The 22,007-nt window shown below is 42.9% G+C and overlaps 1 protein-coding gene across 3 annotated transcripts in view; it reads right to left on the minus strand.

Annotated features, from left to right (window-relative positions):
- Positions 1 to 277: 277 nt before the first annotated feature.
- The window catches only part of LYPD6 (LY6/PLAUR domain containing 6), a 141,824-nt gene continuing 120,094 nt past the window's right edge, over positions 278 to 22,007 (minus strand). For all 3 annotated transcript variants that reach the window (XM_066232837.1, XM_066232839.1, XM_066232838.1), the window contains exons 3-5: positions 19,987 to 20,085; positions 5,481 to 5,611; positions 278 to 3,201 (exon numbers count right to left, since the gene is read on the minus strand). In XM_066232837.1, coding sequence (XP_066088934.1) covers positions 3,034 to 3,201; positions 5,481 to 5,611; positions 19,987 to 20,085 — 398 coding nt within the window. In that variant the 3' untranslated portion in view covers positions 278 to 3,033. The remainder of the gene's footprint in view (positions 3,202 to 5,480; positions 5,612 to 19,986; positions 20,086 to 22,007) is intronic.

The following is a 22,007-nucleotide window of genomic DNA, read 5'->3' on the forward strand; positions in this document are numbered from 1 at the left end:
TTAAGAAATGTTCTGAGGAAACTGCAGTCCTGACTGAAAAGTCTGGTAATCTTTCTTTCCTGGATTTTCTGCAGCACTTCCTGCCTGTGTGAATCATCTGGCATGAGTGTATTTGTATTGTCATGTGTCTTTTCACGAATGTATTTCCTGTCCTTCAACAAGAAAGTGAGCTCCTGGAAGGAAATTCCCTAAGGCCAAACCCAATGTCTCAGACATAACCTGAGTGCCTGAACCATTGATTGACATGGGCATTTGCAGGGAAGAGCCTAGAGAGGTACACTTAAAACCTTTATTCATTGATTTACAAAATGTACAATATTTACAAAATTTAGGCATTAATCCCATATTGACATGAACGCTATGAGGAGTCTAAAAATAAATAAGCGGCACTTACGTTCATATACACAGAACGGCTCTCTGCGCTTCAAGCCGTCGCCAGTGATGGGATTTAACGGAAGGCTTACTGGAGTAGAAAAGTCGGATGGATGACCAGTCCTGGGCCCTCCACATAAGCAGCCCTTCCGAGGCTCCCTGAGGCTGGCAATGGCAAGCAGACCACTTTCTTTCCAGAGAATAAAACACCAGCTGTTCTGACAGGCATAGAGGGTGTACATATCCACATCTGTTCGCAGTTCACAGTGACCCCTGAGTGGCAGATGATGCTGTTGTGGATATGGTCCCTGCAAACCAGCCAGGGAGGCTCTGGAGTGCCCGTTTTCTCATTAAGAACCAACATTTGGACTTGGTCTCCTATTGAATTCTCATGCAGTACTTGGAAGGTGTCCGTGGAGAGTGACCATGCATAAAAATGTATTTGTAGATATGTACAACATCAAATTTTCATTGTCTGATAGCATCTTTACATGTAGGATCAACCTGTCTCTCTTTTAGCAAGAGGAATAAATGAGGAAACCATACCTTCACTTCCCAAACTAAAAAACAACTGGGGACACATGCAAAGGACACCCTACAGAGGCAGGACTAGACAAACTTCACATGATAAAACAGCCAAATTCCCATGAAGTCAGGCCTGGTAGTTTTTCTGGGGGTGCTAATCCCACCTGCCCTCCTTCTGCAATCCCACCTCATCCCATAGAACCTAAATTAGAAGGAAAAGGCTTCACGTTATGGAGCTTCCTAGAGCCTCAGTACCTTCATCTACTAAAGTGTAAACACTAGTAATTTTCCTTACATGGTTCTTGTAGGAATTATATGACCTAACTTCTGTAAAGTGCTTAGCATAGTGTGGCACAAAAGAGGTGCTTCATAAATGTCTTTCTCTCTCTCCCTCTAATTTCCCACCCCAATTATAAGCAATTTATTGATAAGCCTGCCAAACTGATTTAAGGCCATTTGATGCCATTTAGATTATTGTGTATCAGAGTTACCACTCACTGTCAGTTCATATTTGGTCCCTGAGGAGGCCTCATTTTATGAGCCAGAGACATTTCCCTGTGGAGAGCAGATGGACCCTGAAAACACTTGTCTTCTTTATTTGCAGTGGCTCCACCAAATGTCATGCAAATATGCCCCATAACCCTGCAGAGAAACTCTTACCAGTGATGGTGACCACCCGAATACTTCTGAGACCACACCACTGAGGAAACCATGAGAAAAACTTTGAAACCAACACAATACTCTTGCTCACAACATAAGGAACTTTTTCAACACTGGTGCAAGTATTATACATAATGTTCAACACACATATATTACAAGCTCTACCACTGTTGAAAAATAAGTATCTGATTTGATCATTTTGTTCAGAATAAAGAATCTTTTACAATATATTTTAGTTTCTAGTTATGCCATACAAAAATAAATATTGTATAAATGATTTACAAGGAAGAAGAAAAAATTGCAACTCGGGGTACCAAAAGTATAGGAAGGATGGTGAAATTTTTGCTACTTGAACAACAATCAGCTAAAAGAAATGAAAACATCCCACTGGGTCTCCTTACTAGTCTGTACCATCCTTAAATATTATGTTTTCTTTCCCTATTAATGTCCAGATAATTTCATGTGGAACCTTCCCCCTGAAATCACTGAGGATTTGAAAGAGGAAGAACGGGAAGAGTTCTTGAGCCACATGAATTGCCAATGGAGGAAGAACTGTCTGAGCCACTCATTGGACCCTCAGAGTGAGCGAGGATCAGCCTCCACATATTCCCCTTCCTTTCGCTTTGAAATCCTCTCTCTGTCTAAATGAGCTCGATCAGAAGAGAACCCCAGGACTGGAGAAAATAACCCTACCCTGCTGTGGGACTCCTTGCACACCCACTGGTCCAGGTAGAATAGGATGTCATGGAACACAAGTGCCAAATCAAGGCCAATCTCACCAACTGTATGAAGGGACAAGCGGCCACTTTAGAGTTGCTAGTTCCATGAAATTAGGAAAAATCCTTCTCCAGCCCTCCTCCCCCCATACAACAAACTTCTATGATGGCTTTTTTTTTTAATCTCCTACACAGAGCAGAGGGAATATAATCCCCACCATTGGGAGAAGAATGTTAGAAAAATTAAATTGGACAAATTGCTCACTAGTTTGCTAAGGACTTGGAAGGAATCTCTGAGGAAATGTTCCATTCATTTTGCAATTAAACTTTTAAAATTCTAAAGCTATAACTAAATTCATGCATAAGTTTAAACCAATGGTGCTTTAACTTTCTCCTCAAAAACACACTATTCATGTTGCTTGACATCTCCATTGGTCCCAGGCCCTCCTGTGGCTCATGCACGTATTCCAAATTAAGAGCCCAGATCTCAAGAAGTGCAGAAATGTTTCTTGGAGTTAAAACAAAGATTTGTGGTATAGCATTTGATCTATTTTAGGGGCAGGCTGGCTTTGATGAGGTCTTGGACTTGAAATGACGACACTGAAGCAATGCTTGTTCCTCATGGGCAGTGGGAATGCTTGGCCAGGAAGTCCTCCTCGGGGACTGTGGTTTCACATGTGTAACTATACCAATGACTCATGCACTACTATGGACCATCAGAACCCCCCAGATCACTACTACACTTCGTGCCTTTGAGCTGCTACAAAGTGAGTCCCAGCCACACCCACAGGCAAGACACTATCACCGACACACAGTGTGGGCGCCCATTTGTCTGATTTATGGGTGATGTTGTGGCAAACGTGGCCTCGGTTTCATTGCGGGGGAGTGGCAGGTTACAGATATTTCCTTCACAGCAGGAAGTGCAAACCTGAAAAATAGAAAGAGAAAAACAAGGGTGAGGAGAAGCTGGCAGGACTTGGGAAGAGACAGGGATTTTTGAAGGCACCGACTCCCTCATGGCAAATCCCAAATAAAAATGACCTGTTCTACAAAGGAGACACCAACCCTGCCTTTAAGGAGGTGGGATGAAATTTCATCTAGAAGCAACATGGTTAAAATGAAAGCCTCCAATGAAGCCTCAAGGGACCTGAGTTCCGCTTTTGACACCCCACCATGTGGTTATTAGTTTCACAAATTTCCTAGGTCTGGGCAATTCCACCTCTGAAGCGGGGGTTATAAATAATATTTATCCTACCTTTCTCAAAAAGGCTCTTTCTAACTACTTGAGGAAACTGTTAAAAGAGCAACTTTCACTTGCTAAGTATTCACAGTGAAAGTGGAGTGGCAACAACCCGGATGATTTTTTTTTTTTTTTGATAGAGACAGAGAGAGTCAGAGAGAAGGACTGATAGAGACAGACAGGAAGGGAGATGAGAAGCATCAATTCTTCGTTGTGGCACTTTAGTTGCTCACTGATTGTTTCTTATATGTGCCTTGACCAGGATGGGGGGGACTCCAGCAGAGCAAGTGACCTTGAGCTCAAGCCAGTGACCTTAGGGCTCAAGCCAGAAACCATGGGGTCTTGTCTATGATCTCACACTCAAGCCAGCAACCTCATTCTCAAGCTGGTAAGCCCGTGCTCAAGCTGGCAACCTCGGGGTTTCAAACCTGGGTCCTCTATGTCCCAATCTGATACTTGATCCACTGTGCCACCCCGGTCAGGCCAACATAGATGATTTAAATGTGGATATTTACTTTCATTAGGACAACCTGCATAATTCTCTCCATTCTCATGGGTGAGTTAAGGTTTGAAGGGTTTCATTTATGCAATTATTCCTGTTTTCATCTAGTCCAGCTTTACTTGTAGATCATAAGACAGAAATAAATTCAAAGAATTATTGACAGAGGTTATTTTAGGCCATGGCTACACTAAGTACAGCCCACCAGTTTCAGCATCAACTGGGAGCTAGTTAGAATGCACAATCTCAAACTCGCCCTGAACTTCGCAAATGAGAATCTGCATGTTAACAAGATCCGCAAGTGGTTCATAGACACAGTGGCGTCTAAAGACTCTGTGATGGTTTATACCCTAAACAGTCATTGCCCTGCAGAGATTCCGGTCTGGTCACCGCTGATGTGGGCTAGGAAGACATTATAAAGTTGAAGAGAGAAACCAGGGGTCAGAATGAGTTTGAATTCTGACTCTATCACTTCCTAGTTGTATGATCTGAGCATATGACGTCACTTCTCTGATCTACAACTTCCTCCTTGGCAAAATAGCCACATAACACCTGAGAGCTGAGCCCAGCTTGCTAGGGGTCAGGTAAAACCCTTGGGTTTACCTGCATATTTCAAGCCAGGGGCAAGTAGAAAGATTATACTTTAAAATTTAATCCCTAGTGCATTTGACAAGTCTTTTGAAAATTAGATGTCTATCTTCCTGAGAGACAGCAGCCCCCACTAATGGTACCATTGCAGGCTATCAGGGTGGGCACTGTTGCCAGTCCCTAGAAAGGCAGACTGATGGGGAGAAGTGAGCAGACCCCAAATAAAGGCCAAGGCCTGAAATATAAGCTCACATGTGCAGCCAGCCCTCAACACCGGCAGGAAAGCCAGGGGTATCCCCTCCACTGGGAGCCAGGGAGCCTTTCTCTGATTTCCTACATTCTCCTTCGGTCTTCCTGCGAAGTCGGTTTTAAACTGAGTGTCTCAGTACAGGCAAGACAGAATGTCAGGTGAGCAAACCCCCTCCTGAAATGATTCAGGAGTCAAGGGGTAACTTCCACAAATCAGCATCCCACAGAAGACCCAAGCCCCGCTTCACAGAAAGTTATCAAAGCCAAACAGCCTGACACGCCCAGCTGGATGTGCTGTGCACCTGTGGTGCTATGCCATGAGGACATAACTGGTCCCTTGCTGCTCTTCCTTTTCGTAGTGTTACTGCTTTCTTCTGAGTGAACAAAGGGCTTACAATAAATTTCAATACCCTCTTGGTGTTGTGTTTACATAATTTATCCTCTACACTGGTATAAATCTTTTTTTTTTTTTATGAAAAAACAGAAAAGGAAGCATTTTCTCATAATGCCACAGAGTCAGTCAAAAGCCAGCCTGCACAGGGAGTAAGAATTTGCACATGAGCACTGGCAGGCATCTGACGTGGAGGCAGGCTGACTGTACTGCACTGGCCCCTCGCTTTGTTGCCCCAACCTTGTGGCCTTCATGCTCAGAGTCTCTGCAGCCGGTGGACAAGCACTCTTCCAGGGAAACGCAGCGTTTGGTGACAGAGACGCTGTTTCCGGTAACTTCCATTGTGTGCTGAGTGTAGCAGTATCTGGTCTCTGTCAACAACAACAACAAAATGTTTTAATGGACACATTAAATGTGAAACCAACCTGCCAGATAGATATACAACAGGAGTGTCAATATTATAAGTGCTAAAAAGATCGAACAGCACATGGGATGTACACTGTATTGGATTTATGTCCAATCCCAAAGATGTCATTGGAGAGCCACTGAGCCCTGGTAGGAGGAGGGCTTTCGAAGACTGTTGGTCTCTGCCCATCATAATCCCTATAAACTGGGGCCTAGTGGCATCATTCTCTCTGCCTTTCAACAAATTTTACCACTGGATCAATTTTTATTTTTAGGGGGGGAGAGTTTGGAGGGATGCCTTAGCAATTTTCAGAAGATAAAGGGGTGCAATGGTTCAAAGAAGGAGGGGATAAAAGGCAAGAAGTTAAGTAGGTAAAAAGATCTTTAAGGAGATAAAAGACTATAGCAGAGGCTGGGGTGTGTGTGTGTGTGTGTGTGTGTGTGTGTGTGTGTGTGTGTGTGTGTGTTTGAAATAGCCCTTCCCAAATAAGAACAGAAAGATTAAAATATGTTCATTGTATCTGGAACAAATGACTTTAGAAAGAGAAAAAGAACTTCTTGCCTAATAGCACAGCTGGATCTTAGAATTCTAGAATTCATTACAGAAGACAACTAACCCAACAATGAAGGTGTCCCTAAAATTGAGGAGCACTGTTTCTCCCTAACACGATATCAGTATCTTTCTAGAAGGGTAAATGAAGAAAGATCATGATCTGAGTTTTCAGAGGTCCATCTAAGTATTTGGAGTCTGAAAACTTGAGATTTCTTCCAAAGTTCCATGGAGATTATTTTTTAGTTGTAATTGAAAGTCTAAAGAAAAATGGCTTTGTCAATGTAATTCTTGAAGTCCTCCAGGCAGTGTTCAGCTTTCTAAGCCTGGGATTTAGTTGAATGTTCCTGTTCTACTTTTAGATTGAAAAAGAATGAGTAATTCCTAAGAAATGTCACTGAGCTGTTTATCATCTATATCTTGGACCTCACTTTGCATACTTTATACATTTTGAATATTTAGTGGCTGATACGAAATTATGACCTTTTTTTTTTTTTTTGTATTTTTCTGAAGTTGGAAACAAGGAGGCACCAGACAGACTCCCGCATGCGCCCGACCAGGATCCACCCGGCACGCCCACCAGGGGGGCGATGCTCTGCCCACCAGGGGGCGATGCTCTGCCCATCTGGGGCGTCCCTCTGTTGCAACCAGAGCCATTCCAGCGCCTGAGGCAGAGGCCACAGAGCTAATCCCAGCGCTGGGCCAACTTTGCTCCAATGGAGCCTTGGCTGAGGGAGGGGAAGAGAGAGACAGAGAGGAAGGAGAGGGGGAGGGGTGGAGAAGCAGATGGGCGCTTCTCCTGTGTGCCCTGGCCGAGAATTGAACCCGGGACTCCTGCATGCCAGGCCGACGCTCTGCCACTGAGACAACCGGCCAGGGCGGAATTAAGATCTTTTATGATATCATTTATTAGGCAATAAAAATTCCTCCCACCAGATTCTGTCGTAATTTTGGCAGCTTTTAACCAAAGTATTAATGTCCAAAGAGAGCTGAATAATTTTAGGCTCTGAGAATAAGCTCACACACTGACGTATTCTGGGAGTCATAAAAATTCTGGGGAGTTAATAATCTTCTTAGATATCTGCACCTTCCAACTGAGTCTTGCTAAGGGGCAGCGACTTTCCCAGTTGTTACACTCCTGGCGGGGTACACATGAGCTGAATCTGTGTCAGTGCCCTCCCCCAAATGCTGTCGCCACACCGCACCCTGACCAGAGTTTTCTCAGCCAGAATCAGGTCACAAGTCAGACCCTAGCTTGCTCAGGATCCTAAGGTCAACCTATGAGCTCGTAAGAAAAGTCAAAAGCCAATAATATTTTAAAAACTGGTTTGTGTTTCCAATGAAGAGGAGGTAACAGCTCTCCCCTGACTTTTTTCTTAAGCCTTTGATAGGTTGTAACATAGAGGCTATGATCTGAGAGATTTCCCACATCGTCCAAAGAGGACTGGTTTACTTCTTGGGTATCAGACTTGGTCACTTACAGCCCTGACAGGCAAACCTGTCCCACCCCTACCCCAACTTCAGATATTCAAGAAAGCAATGAAAAAAGGGATGTTCTTATCTCTGTCTCTTCTTCCTGCAGACAACCAGGAGCAGCTGCCAGAGGTTTTATTGCTCCAAATGTAAATCTGAGCAGATAAGATCATAGGCTTATGGGGTAAGTAAATCCTTACATGGTTTCAGTTTGGGAAATTACACTTGACCCCCAAGTAGTGAATTATCTTGTTTTAACCAAGCCTCAGAATAACAATTGTTGAAGCTGATATAACTACCTTTTGTTCGTAATTTTATATCCATAACAAACTCTTTTTTAATTTATTAATTGGAAGCTATTTCATTGAATAAATGTAGAAACGACAACTACGATGAACCCCTTTTTTTAGCAAAGTATGCAAAAGCCTGGTATCTAATAAGCCAATTCTGGGGGGAGAAGGATGATTAGTGATGAAGCTGGATAAGACTTTTTTCTAAAACTTCACCAAGCCCAATCCATAACATAAGAATACATTGAGAACACCCATTACTTCTAGAAGGAGAGACTTCAGATCTGAAGCATCAATCCCCTACAAGTCACCATTCCACGTCTTATCTTACAAAACCCCTAGGTACGTTATGAAATGGTAACGAGGGAAATGGTTCTGTGGTTAAATAAGTTTGAGAAGTGTTCAAATAAAGTTGAACAGGTTTCTATAGTGCACGACTTATGAGAGCTTTGATTTTGTACTGTGATCTCCAAGGGAGTTGGGGGCAGGGCAGGCAGAATTTCCCAGTCAGAAAACTAGGTGGACCACATGTGGTTTATCACTGGGCTGTAGAATTGATAAAACCTGAGTTTCTGCCACAGAGCATTGCTCTCCATGCATTTTGAATAATCCTTGAGTTAGTAATGAGGTTATATGAGAATCAAGCCTGCCGATAACTTCACATTAAAAGGATTTCAAAGGCTTTTATCTAAAAGATAAAAGATGGATTTGAATTTCTACCAAGTTAGTTTGGGCCTCTAAAAATCTCATATTCTACACTGCATGGTATTCCCAGAGGTTGTGAAACACAACTCTTTTACTGTGAGATTCACAGGCATTCAAGTAAACTGAGAACTGAGTAAGAAAGATTAATCAACTATTGGAAGACACAAAATAGAATTTTCATACAATTCATACATATATATACAAATTCTCTAAACTAGCTCTGAAACTTAAAAAAAGATTCAAAGCTTAAATGCAAATTTTCATTTACTCACCAACATTCAGTTTCCAACAACAGAAGCTATATCAAAACAAAATATACATAAAATGATCTGAATTAAAATGAGACATTAAAAGTGACCAACTCTGATAAAAGGCCTTCTTGCCACTCAGCTATTCTCTGTGGCTCCGCTAGTTTTGGTTTCTTTACAAACACTTATAACTAATCAAAGTGATGCTAGAGGACAATTCACCAGGTGCAAGAAATTTCATGGGAAGAAAATAACTTTAATCATAGTATTACCAATTATATTGAAAAGTAAATGCTGGTGGCCTCTGCAACCCCCGCCACCCCCCTCTCCTTACTGCGCACGCAGCCCTCTGGTCCTGCTAGGCTCACTCCAGGTCCCTAGGTGCAGGGACTGTTCACTTCACTGTCCAGTCTGGTGCTTTCCTCTTGTCTGATCCTGCAGAATTCTCTGCAGTCCCAGGTTCTGCTGTGTATAATCTCCTCTGAAGATTCCCCACCCTGGAGCTCAGAGCTTTGTCTTCTAGATTTTCTCCTGCATCTCTGTTCTCTTCACTTTAAGTTTCCCTAACCTGAGTGTCTATATTCTCCCCAGTTCAGTTTTTGAACCTCTTCTCTTACTTAAGTAACCTCATCCAACCTCTAAAGGCCTTATCTTCAGTCTGATTCTCTCTCCAGGGCTAGAGAACCAACTTTCTAACTATTTCCCAGAAATCACAGCAGCCTTGCACCTGGCGTCCACCTTAAACCAATCACATCGCCTCTCCTTCCATGGACCTATTTCCCTGGGTTTCTACTTCAAGAAGGGACATCCTGAGATGTGGCACTTCCATCTTGGACTGGAAACTTCAGAATTAGCTCAGACTTCTCTTGCCAAGCTGGGTGTCTCCAAGTCCTCTGAAATAACTCCATTATCTATCTAATCTGTGCTGTTCAATTTTCCATTTCCCAAATACAGGACCTCATTCATATCCTGTCTTCTTTGTCTCCACAGTCTTTCCTTACTAATGCAGGTACCAGACAACCAACCACCAGATAGATTACTGGAGCCAAGGTCAGATTGTACCACTCACTGCCTGTGAGAGCATAAATAACACTTAAAGTCATGAATGACACCTGTCAAGGAGCCCTGACTTCTTTCTTTTAGGTTTATCTGGCCTACCTCTACTGTACTCTCTCTGCTCTTGAAGCTATGAGTCAAGAGTATAGGAGTAACTGTGCTTCCCTGCTAGAAGCAACAAGGACATTTGTAGCTCAGAGCTTGACATCTGAAACTCAGCACTTTCTATGACTCGGGGTTCAGGCCCCTGATTAGTTCATCCTTGCCTACTAGATACCCTGAGACACCATCACACAACTTTTGAGTGTTCTTCACAACTAAACATTTTTTTCTATTTCTGCTCCTAGAAACCTGATGTTCTTCTTTAAGGCTCAAACCAAATGACATAAATTCTGTAAAACTATCCTTAATTTTCCTCCCAACCTTCCTTTGCTGCCTTGTTGGGTATATCTGGCTTATATATTTTTTAACTGGTCTATTTTGCTTGTTTTTTAAAATAAACTTTAGATTTTGAGATACCATATTTCCCCATGTATAAGACGCACTTTTTTTTCCCCCTGAAAAATTTGAGGTCTAAAAACTGGGTGCATCTTATACAGTGGTTGCAGATTTTTTTACTTGCATTTCCCATTTTTTCATGCTTGTTTTTGTGCTCATTGTTGAAGACAGTGATTCGTCATCAGACACAGATCAGGACAAGCTAATGGATGGGAGTTTTGACAGTGATGAGAATTTGTATGAATTTTATGATAAATAAACCTTGAGTTCAATAACTTTATGTAATACTTTTTTTTCAAATTCTGGCCCCAAAATTAAGGTGCATCTTATACATGGGGAAATACAGTAATTGCAGATTCATGTGCATTTGTAAGAAATACTACAGAATGATCCCATGTACCCTTTATTCAGTCTTCCCCAAATGGTTACATATTGCAAAACTATAGTGTAATATCCCAATCAAAATATTGACAATAATGCAGTCAAGATACAGAACACTCTATCTCCACAAGGACCCCTCATGTTAACTTTTTATACTCAACATCCTCTTCCTTTATGACCTCACCCTTTTTTTTTTTTTTTTTTTTTTGTATTTTTCTGAAACTGGAAACGGGGAGAGACAGTCAGACAGACTCCCTCATGTGCCCGACCAGGATGTGCCCGACCGGGATCCACCCGGCACTCCCACCAGGGGGGCGCTCTGCCCACCAGGGGGCGATGCTCTGCCCTCCAGGGCGTCACTCTATTGCGACCAGAGCCACTCCAGCGCCTGGAGCAGAGGCCAAGGAGCCATCCCCAGTGCCCGGGCCATCTTTGCTCCAATGGAGCCTTGGCTGCGGGAGGGGAAGAGAGAGACAGAGAGGAAGGAGAGGGGGTGGGGGTGGAGAAGCAGATGGGCGCTTCTCCTGTGTGCCCTGGCTGGGAATCGAACCCGGGACCCCCGCACGCCTGGCCGACACTCTACCGCTGAGCCAATCGGCCAGGGCCCTCACCCTTTTCTTAACCCTTGGCAACAACTAATCTGTGCTCCATTTCTATAATTTCATAATTTCAAGTATATTATATAAATGGAATCATGCAGCACATAAACTTTTAGGACTGGACATTTTCACTCAGACTAATTCACTTGAAAGTTATCCATATTAATGAACAGTTTGTTAATTCATATTACTGGGTAGTAGTCCATGTTATGGATGTACCAAACTGGTTTAACCTTTCACCCACTAAAGGACTGTCTAGGTTGGAAACATTATTAATAAAGCTGCTATCAACATTTGTGTAAAGATTTTTGTGTGAACACAAGTTTTCAATTCTCTGGGATAAATGCTTAGAAGTGGAATTGCTGGGTTGTATGGCTACACATTTATTTATTTATTTATTTATTTATTTATTTATTTATTTTGATTGATTTTAGAGAGAGAGGAAAGGGGGGGGAGAGAGAGAGAGAGAGAGAGAGAGAGAGAGAGAGAGAGGAAAACATCAATTTGTTGTTCCACTTATTTATGTCTTCATCGGTTGATTCTTGTATGTGCCCTGTCCAGGGATTGAACCCACACACAACCTTGGCATATTGCATGATACTCTAACCAACTAATCTACCCAGCCAGGGCCAGGCAGGTGCATGTTTAGTTGTTTAAGAAACTGCCATACTGTTCTCAAGAGTGGCTTTACCACTTACACTCCCACCAGCAAATGTATCAGTGATCCAGTTTCTTCTCATTCATACCAGCATTTGATTATGGTGTTTTTTGTTTGTTTATTGCCATTCTGATAAGTGCATAGTAATGCCTCATAACTCGTGTTTTAAATTGGCAATTTTCTAAGGGCTAATGATGTTGAATATGTTCTTATGTGCTTATTTGCCATCTGTTTATCTTCTTTAGTGAACTGTCTTTTCATGTTTTTGCCCTTTTTCTTAACTTTGTTTTCTGGTGAGATTTGAGAGTTCTTTTATATTTTATATACAAGTCCTTTTTGGATGTGTCATTTTTAAATTTTTCTCTCAGTTTGCAGTTTGATTTTTCATTCTCTTAATAAGGTCTTATGTAGCACAAAAGTTTTAAATTTTGATGGAGTCCACTTTATCAATTTCTTTCCTTTATGGACTGTGTCATTTATATCATGTCTAAGAACTCTTGCCTAGGCCCAGATCCCAAAGATTTTCTCCTAAATTTTATCTAAATATTATATAGTTTTATATTCAACATTTAAATCTGTGATTCATTTTGAGTTTATTTTTGTAAAAGGTTAAGTTGCGGTTTTTTGTTTTGTTTGGTCTTGGTTTTGTTTTGTTTGGTTTGGTTTTGCCCATAGATGTTCAATTGTTCCAGCACCACTTATTGAAAAGGCTGTCTTTCCTCCACTGGATTGCATTTCAATCCTTATCAAAAATAGATTGGGGCCCTGGCTGGTTGGCTCAGTGGTAGAGCGTCGACCTGGCGTGTGGGGGACCTGGGTTCGATTCCTGGCCAGGGCACATAGGAGAAGCGCCCATTTGCTTCTCCACCCCCACCCCCTCCTTCCTCTCTGTCTCTCTCTTCCCCTCCCGCAGCCAAGGCTCCATTGGAGCAAAGATGGCCCAGGCGCTGGGGATGGCTCCTTGGCCTCTGCCCCAGGCGCTAGAGGGGCTCTGGTCGCGGTAGAGCGACGCCCTGGAGGGGCAGAGCATCACCCCCTGGTGGGCAGAGCGTCGCCCCTGGTGGGCGTGCCAGGTGGATCCCGGTCCGGCGCATGCGGGAGTCTGTCTGTCTCTCCCCGTTTCCAGCTTCAGAAAAATACAAAAAAAAAAAAAAAAAATAGATTGGGTATATTTCTGAAGATCTTTCTCTGAGTTCTCTCTCTTCTATGTCATTAATTTATGTTTCCAGTCCCGGCCAAAACTACCATCTTATTTACTGTAGCCGCTCACTTTGTTCTTCTCTTTAAAAATTGTTTTATTTATTCTACTTTCTTACTTTTCCATATGAATTGTATACAGCCTGTAATAATCTTCTCCAAAGCCACAAGCAATCTTGCAAAGGTTTTGACAGGAATTATATAATATATTAAAACCTATTTATCAATTTGGGGAGAACTGACATATACTCATGTCTGAAGTCTTTCAATTCATGAACATGATCTTTTCATTTATTAGTTTTTCTTTGATTTCTTTTATTAGCATTTTTAGTTTTCAGCAAACATGTCCTGTACATGTTTTGTTAGATTTACTTCTAAGTATTTCTTTTTTGAACAATTATTAATGGTGTTTTTTTAAACACTCTTTTTGTTTTTGTGAAAATTTAAATACATTCATTAATTGATAATACATATAAATACAATTGAGTTTTGTAAGTTTATCTTAATACCTTGTGAGCTTGATGAAATTACTTACTAGTTCTGGAAGTTTTTTGTAGAGCTGTTTCTACATAGAAAATCATGTCGTCTGTGATGAGATAGTTTAATTCTTCCTTTCCAATCTGTATGCCTTTTATGTCCTTTTCTTGCCTTACTGCATTGGGTACAACTTCCAACTATACGATGGATTAGAGTGGCAAACCAGACTCTACAATGGTCAGTAGTTAAAATAAAAGCGATAAGGCAAAGCATCCAATGGGTGCTTCCCCTCTGAGGCAATTGTGTTAACAGAAAATACCTGGGCAAAAACACTGTGTATTGGAGTAAGTTACATGCTCTCGGTATACAAGGGAGAAAAAAATATTTTAAGGCTGATAGTAGAACATTTGGTTTAAAAACTTGCCTTAAAAATTTTAATACTATATAAGAATAAAAGTGAAAATGACAGTGCCAGCTGAGATGAACTATCTTGTACTTTCTTAACAACAAATGGGATAAAATTAAAGTAACACCCAAAATCCGTGTGAAAGCATCGGAGAGTGACTGAGGCAGACAGGACGGAAAGTGAGGCACCAGAGAAATTCACAGCACGGTCTGCTTTCCAAGGCGCTTGCCCAGGGAGGCAGGCCGGGTGGCACGGGAGGCAGGCTGGTGCCCGGAGCAGAGAGCCCACTGAGGGCACAGCAGCGAGCAGAGGCTTCTCAAGGGAATGGGAGGCATAAACGGGCCCCTTGAGCAAGCGGGGCACCAGGAGGAAAAGGCAGTGCAGGGAAGGGAAGCTGACAGAATTCTAGGTTGGCAGTTATTTGCTTTCAGCACTTTTAAAATGTCATTCCATTAACTTCTAGCTTCTCCTGTTTCTGTCAATACTGGCTGCTGGCAAGCTCGTAGGACAGCTGGCACCAGAAGGCACTGCTGGGGGGTGCATCACGGGCACGGCCGCTCCGGAGGGGTGTGGGGTGGAAACTGGGAATGCCCGCATGCACGCTCAGCACGCAGGAACCCCGCCTCCTGGGTCCTGCTGATGGAAATGACACTTGTGTGGCCCGAAAGATATGTGCGAAAATGCTCATTGTATTCAAAAACTGGAAACACTCCAAATGTCCATTAATAGTAGAACAGATGGAGTTTGGATGAGTCATATAATAATCTGCAATTCATCTGTGAGAAAGAAGGACTCTGATGCTCATAGAAACATGAATGAATTGCACGTATATAATATGAGAAAGAAAGGAGTACGTTCTGTATGATTGCCTTTACACAAGGCTCAATGATAGCACTCACACTTGTGTTACATTCAGGATGTGGAGTATAATAACCAGGGACTCCAGGGGCCTTCTGGGGTTCAATTGCTTAACATGGGTGGCAAACACATAACCTGTCCATTTTGTGAAAATTCAATGAGCTCTGCACTTACGATCTATTCATTTTCTGGTATGGATATTAAACATTAATTTAAAAATTTTAACTTTATAAAAAAAGAGGAAGTCTAGGACTTCCATTTAGTGACATGACAAGATAGATCATTTGAACAGCATCTCATTACATAGCAGCACGATTGCTGAATAACACATAACCAATAGCTTCTGTAAATGTAGAAATGAACTCTCCAGAAAGTAAGGGACATCCCAGGGACAAACACTGGTCTCTCTACCCTGGGACAAGTTGATAGTATTAATGTCTAAGCAGGGGTCCCCAAACTTTTAACACAGGGGGCCAGTTCACTGTCCCTCAGACCGTTGGAGGGCTGCCACATACAGTGCTCCTCTCACTGACCACCAATGAAAAAGGTGCCCCTTCCGGAAGTGTGGTGGGGGCCGGATAAATGGCCTCAGGGGGCCACATGTGGCCTGCGAGCTGTAGTTTGGGGACGCCTGGTCTAAACCATAGAAGGTGAAAGGCCAGGGGCCTCCTGGGGACTAGGGCTGGAACAGAGACCCTGGAGAATGGTAGAAACCTTGAAGGGCTATATTCTGAGTATAAGTTTGCCTAAAAGACACAAAATCCACCCTTGTAATTGTTTGTCTCAGCCTGGACTCTTTCTGAAAAAAACTCAACAACAAAGAATCTTTCCTAAAAATCTGTAACCACAGGCCTCTCTTCAGTGGAGTGGGGGATCGCGTTCCTATTTCCTGCCTATTCCAGATCGTGGACTCAGAAGAGCCATCAGTGGACATGGCCAGGTTCTCCTTCACTGTCACAGAAAACTGGGCAGCATGGAAGTCGGAACCAAAAGGATACATGTCCCTCCAGCTCAAGATTTCTCTTAGACTGATTTTATATTAGCAGTAACTTTAAATGAAGAATTTTCCCTCGAGGGAGACATCTGCACTTCATAATTAAAAAGGAACATTAAATCCCTGTGCCTTAGGTAGCCTCCACAGAACAAGCCTTTTAAAAAATTGTGATGTTTTTGACTTGACATTTAATTCCAGAGACTCTTGTACAGAAAAAAGTCCCAGGCAAAAGAACACACGGGTCTGAGAGTGTGACATTCGACTCTTGTTTTCCTTTACCAGTTCTTTCTACTGGTCCCTCGTGTGATAGGATTTCAAGATCCTTTCCCATTCTGGTCCACAAAGTCCAGAAAACTCACAGATTTATGAGGAGCAGTTGATGAAATTAAGGTTATTGCAAGGGAAGTGCTCAGGGACCAAAGACTGAACAGAAGTCTAGCAAGTGAAGCAATGGAATCAGTAGTGAAGGGCGTCTTAGATTCTCAGGTCTGGGGAGAGCATGGCACCAGGAATCTGTAAGTGCCAGAGGCAATAACAAAGCAGCAGGAGGAAGCACTTACGTAACACACATTTAGAGAGTAGAGAGTGACAGGAAGCCTGAGTTAGCGAGAGGTGGCTGGCTGATGCCTCCATTTACCTGTCACAGTGATTCTAGTTAGGACCAGGCTTTCTTGATGTTTATTTGACCAAATGATGATTCACAACCAGCATGCCTAATCTGCAAGCAAGCTTTACCTCAACTGCTAAAATACAACATGTTTCTATGCACATTTGCATGGCTCAGTCTAGCTTTCAAATATTCTTGAAATTCCCCCAAAGCAATTTGAGATGTGGGCTTATCCCCTGGAGAGAAAATGAAATATTAATATAAAATGCTTTCTTTTTTTTTTTTTTTGCACTTTCAAAAGTTATTTTCACATCGTGTAATAATTAAAACCTAGTTAGACATGCCGTAAAATAAACAAGATACAGGAATGTTCCAGCCACCGAGCTGGCCTTCCTAAGCCTGTTGGCGGTCCCACAGCTGCTGCACACAGACATGTAATAAACAGAAAACACAGATCTAGGCGTAGTTGGTAGTTTCTAGTAGTTAGACACATTTTATACTTTAATGTAGTAATAGTACTGCCATTTTCATTAGAAAAATCTGGAGAAAACCCAGAGGAAAAGATAAATGGCTTATGGGCAGTAGGGCTGGTTGAGAATTAAACAGAGCGTGGCTTTAGTCCTCACTCCTTACCTGATGTTCAAGGTCCCACAAAAATAACCTGGTTCCCCTAGTTGTTCCTACTATTCTCTGATGTAAACTCGTTGCTACACCCAGTAAACTAGCTGCTTTCTCTGTCCACTGCGCACGCCTTTGCTCTCAGTGACTCCAGAAGACAAGTCCTCTTCCGCCTCCTAGCTCCCTGGCCCGCTTGTAGGGGTTGCCATCAGCCTGGCCCATGCTATCACTGGTCATCTCAGCCCCCAAACAGCAAGCCTGCCCTTAAACTCCCGCAGCACTGATGCCACGTTTCACTTGGTACTTGCTTTCGGCCTGCTATTTTTGACAGCTGATCCATTCAGATCTTATCTCCCCCACTGAGCTCCCTGCTCCTTGAAAGAAGAAACCCAACTCCTATCTTGTGCTGCACAGTCGCTCCAACGGCCTGTGTTTTGTGCAATGAACTGTCCGTTTATCCCTACAAATTTAAGGACAAAAAGATAAAAGCAGGAGAGGGGAAAAGGGGGCGAGGAGAAATTGTGTAAATGATACTTTCGGATATCTGTTCTTTGGAAGGACAGGTTTTTATATCTCAAAAGAAAATATAAAGATGGACCATCCTCTCTCCCTGTGAGGAATTCGAGCTGAGTGCTACCAGTTGCCTGTTTTTTGCCTCGTGACAGGGATATACTTGTGCATGATCAGACTTAGATTGGGCCTCTCTACAAGACGGCCAAAGCCTGAGGGAGCCCCAGTTCACGGTCTCCCCTTCCTTCCTGTACCCTCTGCTCAGGTAATGCCGAGAAGCACTGTCACCTTTCCTGTACAGCAGCTCTGATCAGTGGCCACTGTGTCAAAAACTAATCTGCCAGCTTCATCCAAACAAGAATCAGCTCAAAAGTTATTGGCTACACAAGCAAACCATCCTATTTTAGTCCAGAATCACTGGTGGTTCTCAACCGTTACTACATATGAGAACCACAGGGGAGCTTTTAAAACCTCTTATGCTCAGCCATACCCCACAGCATGTAAACATGAATCTCTGGGAATGACCCAGGCATTATTGTTTTTAAAATTTTACCCTGTGACCTGACTGTGTTGCCAAGTTTGAGGAGCTGTGGTTTTACCAGGTCCGTCAGTAACCTACCCGAACATTCATTCTGCAGTGGGATATCAGAGCACCCTGGCTCATTCTGAAATGAACAAGTGCCTGCAGAAGGCCATGCGGGCAGGGCTCACCTGATACTGCGAATGGTTGGACACCTAGCTTGTGATTAAGCCAGTCTTAAATGTCTCCATGTTTTTCTCTTTCTTGTGGTCTTTCCCATTAGCATCTCTGTCTCAGAGTAGATAAGAGGCACCCCGAGATGACGATCCTACATTTCACTTTTCTATGAGTGGGGAGAGGAGCTCCCAGTGGTGCTCATCCTAACTGTTCATTAGAATGACCTGGGGTATTCCAACACACTGTGTAGAGTGCTGCCTCAATTTGCAAAGAGCTGTGGCTCTCAACTTGTGGTCTCAGCCTGTGGCTTCTGCATCACACAGCGCTCTTTAGAAAGGCACAGCTCAGGCCCCATCTCAGACCTCCTGATCAGAAACTCAGAAGGATGAAGGGCAGGGGCAGGAGCAGAAATCTGCTTTACTAAGCTCTGTTGGGAACGATAATCACACTACAGTGTGAGAAACACAGGTGTTGGTGGGCACAGGCTCCAGTGATTTGAGAAGACCACAGGGGTTCCCACTGGGCAGTGGGGGAGACCCATGGGTTAAGCAGTACTGGCTTATACCTAAGCCGCACTTAGGGGTAGCTCCCACTCTGTCTCTTCACTGGCTCTCTCAGTGCCCAGTCCTCTGCGAGATACAGAGTGCCTTCCCCTGGGGGGAGTATGAGAACACTTGCACTACGTTAAAAAATAGTAGACTTGGTGTTCAGTCATTTTAACAACTGAAATAGATCAGCACTGAAGCCCATTGAATACTTGCTCAAACAACTGTCAGTAAGATCTTCTATCCTCATCATCTCCCCATCAAATGAATCGACTTTCTTCCAAAAATAAACTAGTCAATTAACAGTGACTCTGCAGCCAAATGTAACCATCTTTTTTAAGTCACTAGGATAAAAGAAATATGACTATGAAGCATCTATTTCATCTTTAAATTGGGCCTTTGGGTCAAAAATTCATGCTTCAATTGGGCATCCATCTCATCCTTCAAAAAGAACGAAACTGTTTTAAAAGCTCAGGGTTTTTATTTATGCAACGATGACATTTAGAATTCTAGCTTTCATGCAGTCCCAGGATAGAAGCCTCTGGCAAGATATATAATAAATGAAATCTTTCTATGAACATCAATTCATACTTTACAGAAAGGAAGTGACTATGCAATGACTAATGCTTCAAAGAGTGGACAGAGTACACCGTAGGCTGGTTGTTCTCCTCATGTCCTCCATGTGACTGGGCCTGGGGGGTGGGGGGAGGGTCACTCACCCGAAGTACCACTCATCTTTTCTGGAGCTCCCACGACACTTCACGAGAAAGGGCGCAATCCTGTGGATCAGTTTATGACCCTGAGAGTCTATGATGATAAGTTATTGGTGTGGTGTATGCAATCTACTAACAGCCCTCAATAAGAGAAGCGATTGAGATTAAAAGCATGCTTCCTTCTATGTATGTATCATGGTACATGGGTCTGTTCACTCATGGACAGCTCTGGGGACTCCAGTCTGACCACTGACAGCTTACCTCGAGGACAGTAGATGTCTGGAGCCCATCGGTTGCACTCATAATTGTCTGCTGCCTTCTCACAGGTGAAACACTTAAATCCACCAGGATATGGTGTGGCTACAAAAAGGATCAAGAGAAAAGATTACTCTTTTAGACTTAGCAAAGACTCCTGCATTGTGAAGTTAGACATTTTCACTTTTTAAAAAGGAGTCTCAAAATAGCCTGACAGTTTCTTAAAAGAGTAAACATGCAAGTACCATATGACTCAGCAGTTGCACTCCTGGACACGTATCCCTGAGAAATGGAAACTCTACTCACACAAAATCTGTCCACAAAGATTCACAGCAACTTTCTTTGTAATAGACAAAAACTGGAATCAACCCAAATGTCCTTCAATGGTCAAGGTTAAACAAGCTGTAGTCCACCCATTCCATGGAATACCAGTCAGCAATAAAAATGAACTATTCATATATTAAACAACTTGGATGACTTTCCAGGGAATCATGCTGAGTGAAAACAGTCAATCCCAAAAGCTTGTATATTATATGAAACATTTTTTAAATGAGAATATTTTAGAAATGGGGGAAAGCTTAGTGGTTGCTAGTGTGGGGATGTGGGGGCAGGTTTGGAGGGAGCTTGGTGTGAGGTCAACAGGAGGAAGCCTTGTGCTGCTGAAACAGTGCAGTATCTCGGTTGTAAATGTACAAATAAACACATGTGATAAAGTTATGTAGAATCCAATACACATACACACACAAACAAATAAACGCAAATAACACTGAGGAAGTCCGAATAAGATCACTGAATTGATGTACGAATGTCAGTAACCTGATTGTGATACCAGCCTACAGTTTCAAAATGTTCTCAGTGGGGGAAACTGGGGAAAGTACACACATAATTTCTCTACATAATTTCTTACAACTGCTTATAAATCTACAATTATTGCAATAAAAATTTCAATTAAAAAAGGCTCTCTGGATTGCCAATGATTTACATTTATGTGTCAACTTATGTAGACAGGTTGACATGTAAATGTACATATTAGGTTCAGTCATAAACAATTTCCTGATGTTTGACCATTTTGTTCCTGTAAAATTGGCAGTTTCTTTAGTTCAATCTCATGTTTTTATCTGCTCAGCCCTGACATGGTTAAGAATCCCTGGGATAGCAAGAAGAGTCTTCACTACCATAGCCGCCACCTGCAGGGGTGAGCCTCCTGAGGGGCTTCTCCGGCCCGTGTCCACCACCCAGGCGGCCCCATGGTTGGGATCCTGGATGCACTATAGGTCCTAGCTCCAGCCTCAGGAATATGTAATGCCAGGACACCCTTCTCCTCTCTATCCCCTCCTCTCCTCACCCCTGAGATGCCTCTTCCTGCCTCCTGAAGAGACAGGACGAGTCCTCCGGTCCTTGTGTTCTCTCTCTTGCATTTATGCTCTGGCAGGGAGGTGTCCCAGGAAAGCCACGCTCTACAGAGTGCCAGCACCCCAGGGCCTCGTTAGCATTTAAGAACGAGGCTCCACAAGCACTATCAGGCCAGGTTGTCTCTGTCGGATCTGCTGATGTGCTTTTACTTGCTGCTTAGTTCTAATCATTTGCTTGCTTTGCTGCTTAGAGTTTTTCCTTTCATAAACAGAACTTGTGAACGTGTGTGTGTGTTTAATTTGTGAAATTACCTGGCCTCTTTGAAAGCTGCAAACACTCAAACACTTCAATTGCAGAAACCAACTGTTCTCTCTTGCAAATAGCTGAGGCTGCATATTGCTCTGGCGGAAATAATCATCTCAGGGTAAATTGCTGTACCCACATGAAACCAATTAAGTATGTTATCAAAAATAAATGAAGGGGGAGGCAGCAGCTTAAGGCCAGAATTATGGGCCAGATGTAACTTTGATTTTCACCTTGCCTAGAACAGCTGTCCATCTCTGCACTTGCAATAGTTCACAAAGCTGACTCTTTCTGAAAATAGCAAGATCAAAAGTAATAAACTGGCCCTGGCCGGTTGGCTCAGTGGTAGAGCGTCGGCCTGGCGTGCAGAA

The sequence above is a fragment of the Saccopteryx bilineata genome, chromosome 5 (assembly GCF_036850765.1).
Source record: "Saccopteryx bilineata isolate mSacBil1 chromosome 5, mSacBil1_pri_phased_curated, whole genome shotgun sequence".
Classification (NCBI taxonomy): domain Eukaryota; kingdom Metazoa; phylum Chordata; class Mammalia; order Chiroptera; family Emballonuridae; genus Saccopteryx; species Saccopteryx bilineata.